The 22,229-nt window shown below is 38.7% G+C and overlaps 1 protein-coding gene across 6 annotated transcripts in view; it reads left to right on the top strand.

The window, feature by feature from the left end:
- The window catches only part of LOC128688286 (no extended memory), a 160,668-nt gene that overhangs the window by 85,378 nt on the left and 53,061 nt on the right, over positions 1-22,229 (top strand). For 5 of the 6 annotated variants that reach the window (XR_011392182.1, XM_053776029.2, XM_070086573.1 and 2 more), the window contains exons 3-4: positions 1,939-2,165; positions 20,375-20,595. Coding sequence is in view for 5 of the 6 variants with exons in the window: in XM_053776029.2 (XP_053632004.1) it covers positions 1,939-2,165; positions 20,375-20,595 (448 nt within the window). In the remaining variant the exon portion in view is untranslated. The remainder of the gene's footprint in view (positions 1-1,938; positions 2,166-20,374; positions 20,596-22,229) is intronic. The other variant, XM_053776028.2, reaches the window with a different exon arrangement.

Below are 22,229 nucleotides of genomic sequence, written 5' to 3'. Positions count from 1 at the left end.
TCGAGTCCTACCCATTTTGTAATTTGTTTGCAATAATGTTTTTGCAATTTTGAGTCATGATAGGTTTGGATATTTTTCCTCCAAATTAATTTTATTTTATATTTATACTTTATTAAAAAAAATCTTTCACAGCAACGTAATATTATCCTTGATGTAAAAACCCACTAAGTATTCTACCATAAAACTATATTTCATCGCATAAAGCTACCAAGGAATGACATTAAATTATTATGATATCTCTTAATTAAGCGTTTGGTGTACAGTATATATGGTAGTGAAGTCAGCAGGGCAGTTCACATTATTATTAAAACATTCACGGGGGGAGGCTTTTTTACATGGTTGAATTAACCAACATCCTCTTTTTTTTTTCTTTTTTTTTTACCTGTGACCTGTTTCGAATTGCAGTCTTCAGACAGCTAGGCAGATTAAAACCAAACAAGTCGGAATGCCCTGACAAGCTGTTTGCAAGGGCTACCCGATGCCCACAGGACCCTGTTAAATCCTCTCCCACAGTCACCCCTATGTTCAACCTTTATTATGTCTTCACCTGAGATGTTACAACCTTTTTAACTTCTTCCATTCTTATCACCTTGTCCTTCTTCACCAACACAGCTTTTACTAGCTGGGCATTTGGCTATTCCTTTGAAACCTAAAGTATTCCCAACTCTAAATCAGCTGAACTCCCTGCCAACCTTATGTTTTTGTTTCAAGCTTACCTCTCCCTACTAGTGTGCTTCACCCATTGCTCCTGCCTCTGTGAAAGTTCAAGAAGTGCATTTGCCCCCTGCCCCCCACATGCTAACATTACTTCCCCCACTTGTCTCCCCATACAAATTCCTTCAGTCAGTCAGTTTATTTTCACATGACTATTACAACCCAGGCACAATAAGGCCTGTTATCCTGGGTGTAAAGGGGAGCAAGGAGCAGAACAAACACAGCTAAATGACTTTGAAATATATTTTCCTGCACCAAGAGCGATACCAAGTATTTACACTTATGTACACTATATACAGTTGGGAATGTATGTGTACAACACGGTTAATTAAAGACCAAGACACAGCCTGAAGACAGAATGGACAACCATGCTCAACCAGCTCTAGAATGGAAACGACAAGGGTGGACAGGTGGGTGGTGACCACAGCACCTCCGCGATTGCCAGCCCACCATCTCATTGGCTGAACCTTGGTACAGATTGAACGATGGGGCCCCATCATTCGACCCTTAGTACTGGTTCGCTGGTTGGGGATATAGCCTTTCAGTGAGGGTGTGTACATGCGCCGAATAAAGGTTACGTACTCTTTGCATGCCACAATGACATTACATCTCTCACATGGAAAGCACCTTAGTTAATGCAGATTATTTCGGGCAAACTTAAACCTAACTTACGTCTAGAAGGACTGTACTATTTTATATACGTGTATGTACACAAGACAATAAGGTTTTCACAATAAAATAGACAGTATGAATATTAAACATTTGTATATGAAGCAGATAAAATCATAAGGTACATGGGAATAAAAACACTTAGATTATACTGTATTAAGATTATTCTCTTAATTCAAAATATAATTCTAGTAAAAATTACAGTAGGAGTGGAACTGGTTACCTGTATTATTTCACAATGAACTGATTCAAACAAAATCCTAGCAAGGTACATGAGAAAACTTAGATTATGTACAGTATTTAAATTATTCAGTAATTTGAAATAAAAACTCAAATAAAAATTACGATAGGAATGAAGCTAGTTACATGAAGTTTTACTAAATAAGATGATATCATTGTTGACACTTAATTTACAATTATTAATTCACCATTATTACTTTATTACAGCAAAACTCGTGACTTGAAGCTAATAATTTTTGTATTTCAACCTAGTAATTCAGTATCCACAATTATTTTTTTTTTTTTTTAATTTTTATTGTACATTGCACTTTACAGGCGAACACATCGTGACAGTTACGGCGGGGAAATGAGTACTTCATCATCTTTGATTTTCTACTGTCTGGTGTTCCTGGCAGAGATACTAATGTTTGGCCTGCTGAGTCTGGTACTTTTCTGGGTTGTATATTACCGTGGCGGGTTTGCCTGGCGGGAAGACGTCACCAAAGAGTTCAACTATCATCCTGTCCTCATGATATGTGGCTTCGTATTCTTCATGGGTCATGGTAAGTACGGAGTATCTCTAAAAATCAATTCTTTGCACTAATTTATTCGCTGTGTTTCGTGAATAATTATATTTCATTTCGTCATTTCTTTCATAAGACGCCCAGTGGCTAAAAGCGAATATGGAAAAGCGCACGGTGATAAGGGTAAGACAAAGTCTACACAATGAAAGATTGGACATACGAGTAGAGAGGGCATAGAGGAAGTGAATATATGTGTATACAGTAAACCCTCATAACATGAGTGCTACAGTCCTCAAAAACTAAGGCTGAATAGCATTACATGAAGTGAAGAATATATGGAAAAATAGGAATATGCTCCAGGCACATCCAGATTTGTCAAAGAATGATTTTTTTATTAATGTCCTAGTTAAAAATTAATACAGTGGAATTTATATTCTGGCAGTGACACCTTTCTGAAATGGAAGAGTGCCGAGAGGATTAAGGTGGATGGCTGTGGTTTTTGTGTTGATTTAGATGCACAGCAGTTAGTAGTTGATCAGTATATTGGTGTAGTACTTCAGTATACTGTAATACATCGCTGGTCTGTTTTACTCTGCAGTACTTATAGAGCAGATGATAAAGCATCTTTGCTTGCTCCAGAATCTGCTTCACCACAATGATTGTGGACTTGCCAGGATTCTTTTCAGTGAAAGATTCTCTTACTTAAGTAATCATATCAAGGATCACAGCATTGTTATTTTAACCACGAGGAAAATGATAGACTGGATACCTGGAGTTTACCTGGAGAGAGTTTCGGGGGTCAACGCCCCCCGCGGCCCGGTCTGTGACCAGGCCTCCTGGTGGATCAGCGCCTGATCAACCAGGCTGTTGCTGCTGGCTGCACGCAAACCAACGTACGAGCCACAGCCCGGCTGATCAGGAACTGACTTTAGGTGCTTGTCCAGTGCCAGCTTGAAGACTGCCAGGGGTCTGTTGGTAATCCCCCTTATGTGTGCTGGGAGGCAGTTGAACAGTCTCGGTCCCCTGACACTTATTGTATGGTCTCTTAACGTGCTAGTGACACCCCTGCTTTTCATTGGGGGGATGGTGCATCGTCTGCCAAGTCTTTTGCTTTCGTAGTGAGTGATTTTCGTGTGCAAGTTCGGTACTAGTCCCTCTAGGATTTTCCAGGTGTATATAATCATGTATCTCTCCCTCCTGCGTTCCAGGGAATACAGGTTTAGAAACCTCAAGCGCTCCCAGTAATTGAGGTGTTTTATCTCCGTTATGCGCGCCGTGAAAGTTCTCTGTACATTTTCTAGGTCGGCAATTTCACCTGCCTTGAAAGGTGCTGTTAGAGTGCAGCAATATTCCAGCCTAGATAGAACAAGTGACCTGAAGAGTGTCATCATGGGCTTGGCCTCCCTAGTTTTGAAGGTTCTCATTATCCATCCTGTCATTTTTCTAGCAGATGCGATTGATACAATGTTATGGTCCTTGAAGGTGAGATCCTCCGACATAATCACTCCCAGGTCTTTGACGTTGGTGTTTCGCTCTATTTTGTGGCCAGAATTTGTTTTGTACTCTGATGAAGATTTAATTTCCTCATGTTTACCATATCTGAGTAATTGAAATTTCTCATCGTTGAACTTCATATTGTTTTCTGCAGCCCACTGAAAGATTTGGTTGATGTCCGCCTGGAGCCTTGCAGTGTCTGCAATGGAAGACACTGTCATGCAGATTCGGGTGTCATCTGCAAAGGAAGACACGGTGCTGTGGCTGACATCCTTGTCTATGTCGGATATGAGGATGAGGAACAAGATGGGAGCTAGTACTGTGCCTTGTGGAACAGAGCTTTTCACCGTAGCTGCCTCGGACTTTACTCTGTTGACGACTGCTCTCTGTGTTCTGTTAGTGAGGAAATTATAGATCCATCGACCAACTTTTCCTGTTATTCCTTTAGCGCGCATTTTGTGCGCTATTACGCCATGGTCACACTTGTCGAAGGCTTTTGCAAAGTCTGTATATATTACATCTGCATTCTTTTTGTCTTCTAGTGCATTTAGGACCTTGTCGTAGTGATCCAGTAGTTGAGACAGACAGGAGCGACCTGTTCTAAACCCATGTTGCCCTGGGTTGTGTAACTGATGGGTTTCTAGATGGGTGGTGATCTTGCTTCTTAGGACCCTTTCAAAGATTTTTATGATATGGGATGTTAGTGCTATTGGTCTGTAGTTCTTTGCTGTTGCTTTACTAAGCCAATGCTGATACTCTTTGAAGTTACTTGTTCTCTCTAGGCTGAAAATTTGCCAAAAAATTTGAGTCTAGACATTTTTTATAGTACCTCATATACATGCTTTTCCTGAGTTTGGCTGTCTACGTACTTTATCTTTAGTGGTTGACAATCAGCAGGAAACCCCCTGACACTAGTACACAACTGTACTCCAGAAATTAACAGATAAACTTGTTGCCCATATAAATAGTACATAAAATAGGTGGAATCAGTTTGACTGGACAATGGAAAACACGTGAGCACTCACACAGACTAAGGTTTGATCTTGGGGAGTTTCTGTGATCTGGAGGGTGTTCCAGTGGTCACCGACCCTGTGGCCAGGCCTCATGGTGGGTCAGGGCATGATCAACCAGGCTGTTACTGCTGGCCGCACACAATCTGGTGTATGAACCACAGCCAAGCTGGTCTGGTACTACTTGAGGTATCGGTCAAGCTCTCTTTTGAAGACAACCAGGGATCTATTGGTAATCCCCATTATGTATGCTGGGAAGCAGTTGAACAGTCTTGGCCTCTGACACCTATTGTTTATCTCTTAGTGTACTCATGGCACCCCCTGCTTATTGGGGAATGTTGCACCACCTGCTGAGTCTTTTGCTTTCATAGGGATTGGTTTCTGTTTGCAGATTTGGGACTATTCACTCTAGGATTTTCCAGTTGTAAATTATGATGTATCTTTCTCGCCTACATTCCAGGGAGTACAGATTCAAATGGTCCTAGTAACTGAGGTGATTGACTGTATGTACTTACACATGCAGTGAAAGTTCTCTATATATTCTCCAGTTCTGCAAGGGGCTGTTAGTGTACAGCAGTATTCCAGCCTAGAGAGAACAAGTGACTTAAAGAGGATCTTCATTGGCTTGGCATCCCATGTTTTAAAGGTTCTCATTATCCATCTTATCATTTTCTTAGTAGATGTGATAATGACACTGCAATCTTTGAAAGGGAGATCCTCTGACATTATCACTCTGAAGTCCTTCACATTAGCTTTTCACTGTATTGTGTGGTTTGAATTTGGTTTTACTCTGATCTAGCTATTATTTCCTCATTTTTCCATAAAGTAATTGAAATTTGTCCTCACTGCGGTTGAACAGGAGATTAAAATCTGGATTGATATCTACATTCATGAGTCAGAAAGTAAGAAGTGTAAAAAGGAAGAAGGTTGATATGTAGATGAGTGAAGGATAGGAGAAATTAACAGGGAAATAATAAAAGGTAAAAATAATTGGTAAAACTACTTACAAAATTAATTATGAGACTAGAAACAATGTCTAGAGTAAAAATTACTTAATAGTAATAGTAACTTATAATATAAAGATTAGGTATCAAATTTAACACTTGATATTGCACAAACTGCCAACAATAGACGGTAGGAGTTCTGAACAATATTATGTATATAGTACTATATTAAACAGTACAGTAACTTGTATTAAATTTAAATAATTATGAATGTCGTTCATAGTAAGCTGATATGATGAAAGTAAAATTTCTAGAATCTTCAGTAAAGTCAAAATTTGGTAATGAGTATTGGATAGTCTATAAATTTGGAGGTTAAAGAATTTAATACAGAGTTTAAAAGCTAGGTCAAGATGCTATGCTCATTGTTACAAAAAAAAAAAATTATGACTAACAATATGACATGATATTGCTAAGAAGGTAACCATTGACAGTACAGTACCTGGATTACCTGGAGAGGGTTTTGGGGGTCAACGACCCTCCAGCTTGGTCTGAGACCAGGCCTTATGGTGGATCAGGGTCTGATCAATCAGGCTGTTACTACTGGCTGCATGCAAACTGATGTATGAACCACAGCCTGGTTGGTCAGATACTGACTAAGTGCCTGTCCAGTGCCTTCTTGAAGACAGGCAGGGGTCTATTGGTAATCCCCCATATGTATGCTGGGAGGCAGTTGAACAGTCTTGGGCCCCAGACACTTATTGTGTTGTCTCAGTGTACTCGTGGCACCCCTGCTTTTCATTGGGGAAATGTTGCATCTTCTGCCTAGTCTTTTGCTTTCATAGGGAGTGATTTTTGTGTACAAGTTTGGTACTAATCCCTCTAGGATTTTCCAAGTGTATATTATCATGTGTCTCTCTCACCTGCACTCCAGGGAATAGAGATTAAGGGCCTTCATCCATTCCCAGTAATTTAGGTGCCTTATCATACATGTGTGCCATGAAGGTTCTTTGTACACTCCAGGTCAGCAACAGTAAAACAGTAAGTTTTTTTTTTAAATAACAATGAAAAACAGTTTCAGATTGAGGGTGCATAACACTGTGGAGGTTAGTGGGTACAAACTGCATCTAAATCTGACTGAAATAGGCGAGCATCACCCAAGATTTATGTTTTATGCTCAGCACCCTCAAATATGCTATTAAATTTTGCGCTAGACATGAGAGAATGGGTATGTGTGTTGAGTGTGCTAAGTATAAAAAAAAAATCCTGTCCCATGCTTTGCTTGATGGAATAAACAAAAGTCTGACTTCATGTTTGCTTTAAAATAGTGACTGAAGCATTTTCTAGGATGCTTTTTTTTTTTTTTTTACATTTTTATTGATAGTATGGAAGGCATGCTACTGAAATAATATGATTTTGGTCAGTTTCAAGACAAATTGGAAGTAGGTATCTTGAAATAGGGCTCAGAGTAGTGGAAATACAGTGGAACCTCAGTTTTCGTGATTAATCTCTTCTAGAAAGTCTGAAGAAAACTGAATCGTATGAAAACCGAAGCAATATTTCCCATAAGAAATAATATAAATCCAATTAATCCGTTCCAGATACCCAAAAATAAAAAAAAAAATACATTTTATAGAGAATAACTATAGTTTTGCATACAGAAAAGTGAGAAATAAATATAAATGACTAATGAAATGGATAAATGAACATTTAACATAATTTTTACCTTTATTGAAAAGACTTGTTGGCGTACGGAAGACGGCGAGTAGGGGAGGGGAAGGAGAGGTTATTGTTTGGAAGGGGAATCCCTTTCCATAAGGATTCAGGTATCAAGGCCCTATCCAGGGCTAGTTCTTTGTCTTTGACTGGTACTAGGACCAGCTTGAGAGTCACTATACCCCTGTCGCACAAAAAATCTGTCCAGAGAGGTCTGTTTCTGGCGTCTCTTTAAGATTTGCCTAAAATGGGACAAGGCATTGTCATTGAACATGTTGCAGACATGGCTTGTAAAAGCTTTGTTAAGGTGATATTTCTCCACAAAACTTCGCAACTCGCTTCACTTTGCAGACATGTGGTTATCTCCATTACCAGGAAGCACTTGAGTGGCAATTGATTTTCCATGAGGTATTTCTTCACACTCGGGCCAAACACTTCATTGATCCACTCAACGAAAATTTGCCTCATGACCCATGCCTTATTGCTAGCTTTCCACATCACACACTTTACTCTTGAGGACATTGAACACTTGGGGATTTTCAGAGTGATACACCAGTAAAGGCTTCACTTTGAAATCCCCACTAGCATCACCACAGAACAAAAAAGTTAACCTATCCTTCATAGGCTTGTGTCCTGGCAGTGCCTTTTCCTCCTGCATGTTGTAGGTTCTCTTTAGCATTTTCTTCCAAAAGAGGCCTATTTCGTCACAATTGAAGACTTGTTGAGGGAGGAATCCTTCAGCCTTTACGTACTCCTTGAATTCATCAATGAATTCTTCGGCCACACATTTGTCCGAACGTGCAGCCTCACCATTCCTTACCACAGTGTATGTCAGTTCTCTTCTTGAATTTGTCAAACCAGCCTCTGCTGGCTTTAAATTCACTAACAGCAGCACTTTTTCCAGGCATGTTTTTTGTGAGATCCGCATGCAACTGCCTTGCCTTTTTGCAAGTTATTGCCTCCAAAACACTATCTCCCGCTAACTGGTTTTTGTCGATCCACACCAACAACTTCTCAACATCTTCGATTGTTTGTGATCTCTGTTTTGTTAGCACATTTACCCCTTTCACAACATCAGCTTCCTTGATTTCTTTTTTCTTTGCCAGAATGGAACTGATTGTTGATGCGGACTTCCCATACATCTTGGCGAGATTGGCTATGCGTACGCCACTTTTGTACTTTGCAACAAGTTCTTTCTTGAATTCTATCATGTTTCTCACCTTCTTTATCAAGCGGCTGTCACTCAGAACTTTCTTTGGCCCCATGGTGGCTTATTTAGCAGTCACACTCAATAAACAAGCACAAAAAAACAATGGATTATTGTGAAATGTTTTGGATAAACGTGTGGGGTGATGCTCACTCAGCGAGAAACAAAGGCAGACTGAGTCACTAACGCATGGGATGCTTTATGTGGGCACTTGAGTGGCCGAGTCACACGGACGTGTTTGGTACGGAACATTTTCAACTCTACGAAAACAGCAAATGTACGAAGACTGGGGCAAAATTTTGAACGAAAAAAGCCATCGAAAACTGGGGCATATGAAAACCGAGGTTCCACTGTATTCTACTCTTGATGATTTGCCTGTGGAAAACCCCTTACCATACCTTCACTTGACAGGTTATCTCGACTACATTGTATGGGACATCTTACTCTCCTTGACCTCAGCATTGCCCAACACCCGACTCTACCAGTTCTCAGTGCTATATACAGTGGAACCTCTACTTGCAAGTTTAATCCGTTCCATGACCTTGCTCGCAACTGGATTTGCTCGTTTGCAGAGTCAATTTTCCTCATTTAAATTAATTGAAATGCAATTAATCCATTCCAGTGGAATTCTGTACTTAAATAATTTCGCTAATATCAACTCTACAGCTTATTTTATCTATCACAGTTCATCTAATATGACATAACAAACACTATGATTAACATAGAAACATATACTCTAGAATGAATAAAATATGTCATTCATGTAGTGGTGTCGGCGGTGGACGAGAGTTTGTCTGGAGACCGGGCAAAATACTTCATGAATAATTTCGCTAATATCATCTATATGGCTTATTTATCTATCACAGTTCATCTAATATGACATTACAAACAATATAAATAAAATAGAAACATGATATATACTCTAGGTTGAATAAAATATGCCATTATGTAACAGGTGGAGGCGGCCACAACCGCTCCCTCTTTGTTGTGGTAAACACTGCCATCTAGTGACAGCGTTTTGAAGCTGTATATTATTATATGTAGTACATTATTATATATTTTTTTTTTTCAACAAGTCGGCCGTCTCCCACCGAGGCAGGGTGACCCAAAAAAGAAAGAAAATCCCAAAAAGAAAATACTTTCATCATCATTCAACACTTTCACCACACTCACACATTATCACTGTTTTTGCAGAGGTGCTCAGAATACAACAGTTTAGAAGCATACACATACAAAGATACACAACATATCCCTCCAAACTGCCAATATCCCAAACCCCTCTTTTAAAGTGCAGGCATTGTACTTCCCATTTCCAGGACTCAAGTCCGACTGTATGAAAATAACTGGTTTCCCTGAATCCCTTCACTAAATATTACCCTGCTCACACTCCAACAGATTGTCAGGTCCCAAGTACCATTCATCTCCATTCACTCCTATCTAACACGCTCACACACGCTTGCTGGAAGTCCAAGCCCCTTGCCCACAAAACCTCCTTTACCCCCTCTCTCCAACCCTTTCGAGGACGACCCCTACCCCTCCTTCCTTCCCCTATAGATTTATATGCTTTTCATGTCATTCTACTTTGATCCATTCTCTCTAAATGACCAAACCACCTCAACAACCCCTCTTCTGCCCTCTGACTAATACTTTTATTAACTCCACACCTTTTCCTAATTTCCACACTCCGAATTTTCTGCATAATATTTACACCACACATTGCCCTTAAACAGGACATCTCCACTGCCTCCAACCATCTCCTCGCTGCTGCATTTACCACCCAAGCTTCACACCCATATAAGAGTGTTGGTACTACTATACTTTCATACATTCCCTTCTTTGCCTCCATAGATAACATTTTTTGTCTCCACATATACCTCAATGCACCACTCACCTTTTTTCCCTCATCAATTCTATGATTAACCTCATCCTTCATAAATCCATCCGCCGACACGTAAACTCCCAAGTATCTGAAAACATTCACTTCTTCCATACTCCTCCTCCCCAATTTGATATCCAATTTTTCTTTATCTATATCATTTGATACCCTCATTACCTTACTCTTTTCTATGTTCACTTTCAACTTCCTACCTTTACACACATTCCCAAACTCATCCACTAACCTTTGCAATTTTTCTTTAGAATCTTCCATAAGCACAGTATCATCAGCAGAAAGTAACTGTGTCAATTCCCATTTTGAATTTGATTCCCCAAAATTTAATCCCACCCCTCTCCCGAACACCCTAGCATTTACTTCCTTTACAATCCCATCTATAAATATATTAAACAACCATGGTGACATTACACATCCCTGTCTAAGACCTACTTTTACTGGGAAGTAGTCTCCCTCTCTTCTACACACCCTAACCTGAGCCTCACTATCCTCATAAAAACTCTTTACAGCATTTAATAACTTACCACCTATTCCATATACTTGCAACATCTGCCACATTGCTCCTCTATCCACTCTATCATATGCCTTTTCTAAATCCATAAATGCAATAAAAACTTCCCTACCTTTATCTAAATACTGTTCACATATATGCTTCAATGTAAACACTTGATCTACACATCCCCTACCCACTCTGAAACCTCCTTGCTCATCCGCAATCCTACATTCTGTCTTACCTCTAATTATTTCAATTATAACCCTACCATACACTTTTCCTGGTATACTCAATAAACTTATTCCTCTATAATTTTTACAGTCTCTTTTGTCCCCTTTCCCTTTATATAAAGGGAGTATACATGCTCTCTGCCAATCCCTGGGTACCTTCCCCTCTTTCATACATTTATTAAACAAAAGTACCAACCACTCCAACACTATATCTCCCCCTGCTTTCAACATTTCTGTCATGATCCCATGAGTTCCAGCTGCTTTACCCCCTTTCATTCTACGTAATGCCTCACGTACCTCCCCCACACTTACATTCTGCTCTTCTTCACTCCTAAAAGATGGTATACCTCCCTGACCAGTGCATGAAATTACTGCCTCTCTTTCTTCCTTAACATTTAAAAGTTCCTCAAAATATTCTCGCCATCTACCTAATACCTCTATCTCCCCATCTACTAACTCCCCTACTCTGTTTTTAACTGACAAATCCATACTTGCCCTAGGCTTTCTTAACTTGTTTAACTCACTCCAAAATTTTTTCTTATTTTCATTAAAATTTCTTGACAGTGCCTCTCCCACTCTATCATCTGCTCTCCTTTTGCACTCTCTCACCACTCTCTTTAAATTTCTTTTACTCTCCATATACTCTGCTCTTCTTATAACACTTCTGCTTTGTAAAAACCTCTCATAAGCTACCTTTTTCTTTTATCACACCCTTTACTTCATCATTCCACCAATCACTCCTCTTTCCTCCTGCCCCCACCCTCCTATAACCACAAACTTCTGCAACACATTCTAATACTGCATTTTTAAAACTATTCCAACCCTCTTCAACCCCCACACTACTCATCTTTGCACTAGCCCACCTTTCTGCCAATAGTTGCTTATATCTCACCCGAACTTCCTCCTCCCTTAGTTTATACACTTTCACCTCCCTCTTACTTGTTGTTGCCACCTTCCTCTTTTCCCATCTACCTCTTACTCTAACTGTAGCTACAACTAAATAATGATCCGATATATCAGTTGCCCCTCTATAAACATGTACATCCTGGAGCCTACCCATCAACCTTTTATCCACCAATACATAATCTAACAAACTACTTTCATTACGTGCTACATCATACCTTGTATATTTATTTATCCTCTTTTTCATAAAATATGTATTACTTATTACCAAATCTCTTTCTACACATAGCTCAATTAAAGGCTCCCCATTTACATTTACCCCTGGCACCCCAAATTTACGTACTACTCCCTCCATAACATTTTTACCCACTTTAGCATTGAAATCCCCAACCACCATTACTCTCACACTTGATTCAAAACTCCCCACGCATTCACTCAACATTTCCCAAAATCTCTCTCTCTCCTCTACACTTCTCTCTTCTCCAGGTGCATACACGCTTATTATAACCCACTTTTCACATCCAATCTTTATTTTACTCCACATAATCCTTGAATTAATACATTTATAGTCCCTCTTTTCCTGTCATAGCTTATCCTTCAACATTATTGCTACTCCTTCTTTAGCTCTAACTCTATTTGAAACCCCTGACCTAATCCCATTTATTCCTCTCCATTGAAACTCTCCCACCCCCTTCAGCTTTGTTTCACTTAAAGCCAGGACATCCAGCTTCTTCTCATTCATAACATCCACAATCATCTCTTTCTTATCATTTGCACAACATCCACGCACATTCAGACTTCCCACTTTGACAATTTTCTTCTTATTCTTTTTAGTAATCTTTACAGGAAAAGGGGTTACTAGCCCATTGTTCCCGGCATTTTAGTTGACTTTTACAACACGCATGGCTTACGGAGGAAAGATTCTTATTCCACTTCCCCATGGATATAAAAGGAAAAGTAATAAGACCAAGAACTATTAAGATAAAATCAAAGAAAACTCAGATGAGTGTGTATAAATAAATGTGTACATGTATGTGTAGTGTATACATGTATATGTATTATTATTATTTATTATCACACTGGCCGATTCCCACCAAGGCAGGGTGGACCGAAAAAGAAAAACTTTCACCATCATTCACTCCATCACTGTCTTGCCAGAAGGGTGCTTTACACTACAGTTTTTAAACTGCAACATTAACACCCCTCCTTCAGAGTGCAGGCACTGTACTTCCCATCTCCAGAACTCAAGTCCGGCCTGCCGGTTTCCCTGAACCCCTTCATAAATGTTACTTTGCTCACACTCTAACAGCACGTCAAGTATTAAAAACCATTTGTCTCCATTCACTCCTATCAAACACGCTCACGCATGCCTGCTGGAAGTCCAAGCCCCTCGCACACAAAACCTCCTTTACCCCCTCCCTCCAACCTTTCCTAGGCTGACCCCTACCCCGCCTTCCTTCCACTACAGACTGATACACTCTTGAAGTTATTCTGTTTCGCTCCATTCTCTCCACATGTCCGAACCACCTCAACAACCCTTCCTCAGCCCTCTGGACAACAGTTTTGGTAATCCCGCACCTCCTCCTAACTTCCAAACTACGAATTCTCTGCATTATATGCACACCACACATTGCTCTCAGACATGACATCTCCACTGCCTCCAGCCTTCTCCTCGCTGCAACATCCATCACCCATGCTTCACACCCATATAAGAGCGTTGGTAAAACTATACTCTCATACATTCCCCTCTTTGCCTCCAAGGACAAAGTTCTTTGTCTCCACAGACTCCTAAGTGCACCACTCACCCTTTTCCCCTCATCAATTCTATGATTCACCTCATCTTTCATAGACCCATCCGCTGACACGTCCACTCCCAAATATCTGAATACATTCACCTCCTCCATACTCTCTCCCTCCAATCTGATATTCAATCTTTCATCACCTAATCTTTTTGTTATCCTCATAACCTTACTCTTTCCTGTATTCACTTTCAATTTTCTTTTGCACACCCTACCAAATTCATCCACCAATCTCTGCAACTTCTCTTCAGAATCTCCCAAGAGCACAGTGTCATCAGCAAAGAGCAACTGTGACAACTCCCACTTTATGTGTGATTCTTTATCTTTTAACTCCACGCCTCTTGCCAAGACCCTCGCATTTACTTCTCTTACAACCCCATCTATAAATATATTAAACAACCACGGTGACATCACACATCCTTGTCTAAGGCCTACTTTTACTGGGAAATAATTTCCCTCTTTCCTACATACTCTAACTTGAGCCTCACTATCCTCGTAAAAACTCTTCACTGCTTTCAGTAACCTACCTCCTACACCATACACCTGCAACATCTGCCACATTGCCCCCCTATCCACCCTGTCATGCGCCTTTTCCAAATCCATAAATGCCACAAAGACCTCTTTAGCCTTATCTAAATACTGTTCACTTATATGTTTCACTGTAAACACCTGGTCCACACACCCCCTACCTTTCCTAAAGCCTCCTTGTTCATCTGCTATCCTATTCTCCGTCTTACTCTTAATTCTTTCAATAATAACTCTACCATACACTTTGCCAGGTATACTCAACAGACTTATCCCCCTATAATTTTTGCACTCTCTTTTATCCCCTTTGCCTTTATACAAAGGAACTATGCATGCTCTCTACCAATCCCTAGGTACCTTACCCTCTTCCATACATTTATTAAATAATTGCACCAACCACTCCAAAACTATATCCCCACCTGCTTTTAACATTTCTATCTTTATCCCATCAATCCCGGCTGCCTTACCCCCTTTCATTTTACCTACTGCCTCACGAACTTCCCCCACACTCACAACTGGCTCTTCCTCACTCCTACAAGATGATGTTCCTCCTTGCCCTATACACGAAATCACAGCTTCCCTATCTTCATCAACATTTAACAATTCCTCAAAATATTCCCTCCATCTTCCCAATACCTCTAACTCTCCATTTAATAACTCTCCTCTCCTATTTTTAACTGACAAATCCATTTGTTCTCTAGGCTTTCTTAACTTGTTAATCTCACTCAAAACTTTTTCTTATTTTCAACAAAATTTGTTGATAACATCTCACCCACTCTCTCATTTGCTCTCTTTTTACATTGCTTCACCACTCTCTTAACCTCTCTCTTTTTCTCCATATACTCTTCCCTCCTTGCATCACTTCTACTTTGTAAAAACTTCTCATATGCTAACTTTTTCTCCCTTACTACTCTCTTCACATCATCATTCCACCAATCGCTCCTCTTCCCTCCCGCACCCACTTTCCTGTAACCACAAACTTCTGCTGAACACTCTAACACTACATTTTTAAACCTACCCCATACCTCTTCGACCCCATTGCCTATGCTCTCATTAGCCCATCAGTCCTCCAATAGCTGTTTATATCTTACCCTAACTGCCTCCTCTTTTAGTTTATAAACCTTCACCTCTCTCTTCCCTGATGCTTCTATTCTCCTTGTATCCCATCTACCTTTTACTCTCAGTGTAGCTACAACTAGAAAGTGATCTGATATATCTGTGGCCCCTCTATAAACATGTACATCCTGAAGTCTACTCAACAGTCTTTTATCTACTAATACATAATCCAACAAACTACTGTCATTTCGCCCTACATCATATCTTGTATACTTATTTATCCTCTTTTTCTTAAAATATGTATTACCTATAACTAAACCCCTTTCTATACAAAGTTCAATCAAAGGGCTCCCATTATCATTTACACCTGGCACCCCAAACTTACCTACCACACCCTCTCTAAAAGTTTCTCCTACTTTAGCATTCAGATCCCCTACCACAATCACTCTCTCACTTGGTTCAAAGGCTCCTATACATTCACTTAACATCTCCCAAAATCTCTCTCTCTCCTCTGCATTCCTCTCTTCTCCAGGTGCATACACGCTTATTATGACCCACTTCTCGCATCCAACCTTTACTTTAATCCACATAATTCTTGAATTTACACATTCATATTCTCTTTTCTCCTTCCATAACTGATCATTCAACATTACTGCTACCCCTTCCTTTGCTCTAACTCTCTCAGATACTCCAGATTTAATCCCATTTATTTCCTCCCACCGAAACTCCCCTACCCCCTTCAGCTTTGTTTCGCTTAGGGCCAGGACATCCAACTTTTTTTCATTCATAACATCAGCATTCATCTGTTTCTTGTCATCTGCACCACATCCACGCACATTCAAGCATCCCAGTTTTATAAAGTTTTTCTTCTCTATTTTAGTAAATGTCTACAGGAGAAGGGGTTACTAGCCCATTGCTCCCGGCATTTTAGTCGCCTCATACGACACGCATGGCTTATGGAGGAAAGATTCTTTTCCACTTCCCCATGGACAATAGAAGAAATAAAGAGGAACAAGAGCTATTTAGAAAAAGGAGAAAAACCTACATGTATGTATATATATATATATATGCATGTGCGTGTCTGTGAAGTATTATTATTATACATATTATATTATTATTATTATTGTATTATATTATTATTATTTTTTTTTTTTTCAACAAGTCTGCCGTCTCCCACCGAGGCAGGGTGACCCAAAAAAGAAAGAAAATCCCCAAAAAGAAAATACTTTCATCATCATTCAACACTTTCACCACACTCACACATTATCACTGTTTTTGCAGAGGTGCTCAGAATACAACAGTTTAGAAGCATACACATACAAAGATACACAACATATCCCTCCAAACTGCCAATATCCCAAACCCCTCTTTTAAAGTGCAGGCATTGTACTTCCCATTTCCAGGACTCAAGTCCGACTATATGAAAATAACCGGTTTCCCTGAATCCCTTCACTAAATATTCCCCTGCTCACACTCCAACAGATCGTCAGGTCCCAAGTATCATTCGTCTCCATTCACTCCTATCTAACACACTCATGCACGCTTGCTGGAAGTCCAAGCCCCTCGCCCACAAAACCTCCTTTACCCCCTCTTTCCAACCCTTTCGAGGACGACCCCTACCCCTCTTTCCTTCCCCTATAGATTTATATGCTTTCCATGTCATTCTACTTTGATCCATTCTCTCTATTATTATTATTATGATTATTATTATTATTATATAAATAATTTGTAACTTTTATTCACACAAAAAATATAACATTTACTGTTATTCCTTATTGCAATAATTGTATAAATAATGTCGACCCATTCACGACTGCATATTGGAATGGACAGTGACATAGTTTGTTTACTCTGAAACAGCCAAGCAGTGGACCATTTCTCCTACATTGACCTCTATTTCAAGGTACTTTTCGTCGTGAAAGCAATCAAAATCATATCTATTTCTGTAATATATCTTCCATTCTATCAAATGAGACCAAAAAAAACGAGAATACAACCATAAAAACCATTCGAAATTACTGCTAAGGGGTGGCTAATTGCTGAGAAGTGAACTCCATTATTTATGCTTGGATTTCTTTCATTTTTGGTGTACGTTAAGAAGCATCTTTCCATCCTACATTGCCTAAGTTTCAATAAGATAGTCCAACAAACAAATGAGATACAATTCCCGAAATCAAGAGCAAGAGCCCCTCACCAGTGTCAAGGAACCTGCCTTGAGGTCTGCTCGCTTGTGGAAATTTTGCTCGTGTATGGAAGCAAAAAATCGACCCATCGACTGCTCGTATTTGGAAAAACTCGCACGTGGACACGCTCGCAAGTAGAGGTTCCACTGTATTTGTATATTCTTTTGATATTTTGCATATTTAATCAAACCTCATGTAGGTGAAATGTGTTAATAAAAAAGTCTTTTGCCATGTGTATCTTTTCAAACACTTGTCAGCTATGCTATGCTCCAACTATTGTCATTGCTGTCTGAATTGGGTGATTGTTTTTTGCAGTCTTTGAATTTTCACATATCAGAGCAGGTATTGTACTCTTTCTAGAACAGTTACATATCCACAGATCTGTCACATTCCTTGGTGCTGTCTGATCATCCAGCAGCATTTTATACCTTCCGCCAAGCCATGACTCCTTTTTTTATCGGCTGACCTTCATTCTGATCACATCTCCCTCTCCTGTGACCTGGCCCTAGTTTACCCTCTACCACATTCATCCTGGATGTACAGTACCTGCAATAAACTCTCTGCAGTCAGCTCTGTTTTTGCCACTAGCCTGCTCTTCAGCCTACCACATCAGGCTTCCATGTTTTCCCCTTCAGCTTGGATAAGGTGGATTATCCTAACTCTTTGCTTCACCAGTGCCAACACAGCTTCCAGTGTCTGCCAACAGGGCTTGGTGTACATAGGTCCTGTTGAAGGCATTTTTTCCAAGTTGCAGCTTAGTAGTTTTCACAGTGGGTATGTTTATCTAAAGAGTACTTGTATGGTGCTAAATGGTAACTCTTTATTTCACTTATTTTTTGGCATAAAAAAGGTGGCATCTAAGGCTGTTGACAATTTTTTTTTCTAATAGTTCTTCCGGGTTTCGAACCCTGGACCCCAGTGGTGAGAGTCACGCCTCTCACCACTCTCACCAGAATTAAGGAAAATAGTACTTTTGGGACATAATAGGGGAATATGAACTATTCCAGTTTATTCCTAGAGTTTACATCTTTAAAAATAAAAATATAAGTGTAGATTTTAAGACTAACCTAGGTTTTGCCTGAAATGCTTCATATTATTGCATATTTAGAATTACAGTAATTTTGAAATAAAGAAATTCATTGTATCATGTTAGCGTCAGATCCCATTTTTACCCTAATGCTAGAAACTTGGTCTGATCTTTATTATTAATCAAGACTGTAAGGGATATTGTTTTCCCCCTTTATTCTTGGAATTGCATCCTTATCTAACTAGTGTCCTACTAACATCAACAAAACAGTCTACTCTGTAAATGACAGTTACAATGGCCTTTGGGTCTGTGTCATATATTTGGAATAAAGGGAAATTGTATATGGGCATACAGTGCCCATATACAATTTCATGATTGAAACATCAACGTCTTCAGAGCATCTCACAACTGCTGCATGGACATTTTCAGCATGGTGCACATGAACCAGTAAGCATTCATCTGTTTTCTCTTCCTTGCATTCTAATGCCTGCTCCTTCTCACTGTCATGAGAAATGATTCTGAAACACTTTAACTGATCAGTGATATTCAGAACTTTACCCAGCATTTCTCTCAGCAGGCCACCTTCCTCCATTCAAAAACCACTACTGTCTAATTATCTACAAGGCTGTTATGGTCTGTAACTGACAACTAGAATCATACTCAGGGGTATTAACTTAATACCCGGTGTGCAGAATCAGATGGAATTTGCTCTGCTAACAATATTCTTTTGTAGTGATGTCATACTATACAAATGTACCAGTCCATTCTGTCATTTTCCTAGTTTACATTTGCTTTGCTGTATACTCTTTTAATGTTAGGTCATCAGACATCAGTATTTTTACTCATTTGCCTGGTTCTTCATTCTTTTATAAGATTCAACTGTCTTGTACATTATTTTAGTTCTTAATTGTTTCGTAAATAAAGAAGTTTGAATTTGTCCCTAAGGTTTGATTTTTTGATGATCTTGCATGGACAGTGTCTTACAAAGATTGTTTTCTTATTTACATCTGATTGCCATATACTCTTGTTCAAATAATGACTTCTTCCTTTGAAAATTATAGTTCACTAGCATGTATAACATTATCTTTCTGTAGCAAAATACTGAATTATTCAGTTAGAATCGTGTGTGTATACTATTTCAGTTGTCCCATAAACTGAAGACATCAAGTCAGTCTGAAACTGCTTAAAAAATCCCATTTAACTGAAGATCACTGAATCAGTTTGAAGTATTAATACATACGTGTACTTAAAATTGTACTAGTGTTCACTTAGTTACCTCTCTTTTTTTGTACACTTAAAAACTCTACTTAAAAGCCCATGTCTAGTTCTTAAGTAGTCTTTAAGCATTAGAATTAGTGTGCCCTAAATGCACTGCATGCTAGTGACTTACTTTTTTGCCTAACAGTATTTTAATATGTAAACTACATTGCCTGTATACCACAGAAAAGAAATATTAAATTAAATTATTTGTATTTGTAAGTTATTTGATAACCCTTATTTAACATTAAAGTGTAATTCAGTTTTTAACCTTCTACGTGATAATTCATCATCATCATCTAGTAAGGTTTATTTTGGTTACAGCAGGTCAGATTTAGTTTAGCATAGTTTAGGTGAATAAGAGAGATGCCTCCCTCCACTTGATTCATCTATATGTAGTTGCTAAGGTAACATAATGGAATAATACATCTACAAATTATTGTAAACATTGTCTTAATATAAATACAACGTAATTAACTATTATTAAATGACATTATTATTTGTATTGTTTTACAGCAATGCTGGTGTACCGTTTATTCCGTTGCTGCAATAAACTGACAGCCAAGATCCTACACACCTTCCTTTACTTGATGGCAGTTCCGTGCATTGTTGTGGCAACCATTACTGTATTTGACTCTCACAACCTACGATCACCCCCAATTCCTAATTTGTACTCCCTGCACTCCTGGTTGGGTGTGATTACAATTGGACTCTTTGCACTGCAGGTAACACACACGGTGAGACGGCCCTCTCCCTACCTTGGCCCCTCCACCCCACTGTCACCAATATTTACTTTGGCAATTAATTTTTTTTTTTTTTTTTTTACAAAATGTATGTTTGCATAATTTATGTATTGTGTAGTATTATTGACTAACTTTGTTCATAAATTAAATTTAATTTTAAATTGCAAATGAAGGAATAAAAGCAATATTTTATCTAAAAATTTTAAGTTTAATGAGAATAAAAGTTGTTTTAAATTTCCTGAAGGAAAGCTAAGCTACCTAATTTAATAAAATAGAATGATTAATCTATATTGTATGATTAATTTTTTGCAAATTTTCATGTTTACTTTTAGTTGTAGCATTAAAAGATTTTGAATAATGAAAACTACTTTCAGTGGAAAGTTCCATAAACCACAGGAGGAATGATGTCAGGAAAACTTAAATTGAGAAGTTTCTAAAAAGGCTCAGAAGGCCATTGATATTGTGAAAGAAAGGGCTGGTATACCTGTGATATGTGCTGTTATGCCTAGGATAATTAACTAGTTAATTTTCAACTGTTTAAGTACTCTAAAGAGGCAAAGTTAAAGTTTAAGAACTGGGATACCTTTTTTTTTTTTACAAAATTATATGTATTCCTGGGATGGAATACATCTTTAACAAATGGGAGTTAAAGCATTGTCTGGTTCAGTGAAGAAGGCAGTCAGTAATCTTTAGGGGAGGAAAGGGAGGGGCTAAACTAGTAAGAACAGTGATCTGGGAAATTTCAATAATTTGAGTACTGTGAATGGGGCATAAATGATATTTTTTTAAACTTTATTTCTAAAAAGTATTGATTATAATTGATTCAAGAAAAGGTGACTTTGACGTATTTTATAGAAACCCCTTTTTTATGCAGAGTATTTTGGACAGTCTTAAAATAAACTTATAACTACTTATAACCACTACTGGAATATTTTGCAGGAACAATTTGTTGGAAGTTTTAGTAAAAGAATTTGATATACATGTAATGTTTGTGGAGGTTATTACAAATGGTGGTCAAATATAAATGCAGATACTAATCTATTACAGTATAACTGCACAGGACATACAATAAACTGAAGGACCATAGAATGCATAGCATCTTGGGGAAATTTAGCCGATGCTATACTTAAAATTTACTCAGTTAATTCATAATCAGAATCACAATGAGAAGAAAAAAAGTCAGCATTATACATGTTTATTGATTTGTGAATAAAAAATCTGAATTTATTGATTTGTGAATAAAAAAATCAAATACATTGATTTCTGAATAAGATGTATATACAGTGGACCCCCACATACCGTTGGCATCACATAACGTTAAATCCGCATACCGATACATTTTATCGCTAAGATTTTGCCTCGCATACCGCTAAAAAACCCGCTCAATGCTATTCGTCCGAGACGCGTCTAATGTGCGGCCTGAGCCAGCCTCACATGTTCCACGGGTGGCATTGTTTACCAGCCAGCCTCCGCGGTAACATCCAAGCATACAATCGGAACATTTCGTATTATTACAGCGTTTTTGGTGATTTTATCTGCAAAATAAGTGACCATGGGCCCCAAGAAAGCTTCTAGTGCCAACCCTACAGGAATAAGGGTGAGAATTACTATAGAGATGAAGAAAGAGA

This window comes from Cherax quadricarinatus, chromosome 19 (assembly GCF_038502225.1).
Source record: "Cherax quadricarinatus isolate ZL_2023a chromosome 19, ASM3850222v1, whole genome shotgun sequence".
In the NCBI taxonomy this organism is placed as follows: domain Eukaryota; kingdom Metazoa; phylum Arthropoda; class Malacostraca; order Decapoda; family Parastacidae; genus Cherax; species Cherax quadricarinatus.
The sequence above is the reverse complement of the archived record's forward strand: the minus strand, read 5'-3'. Positions and strand labels throughout refer to the sequence as shown.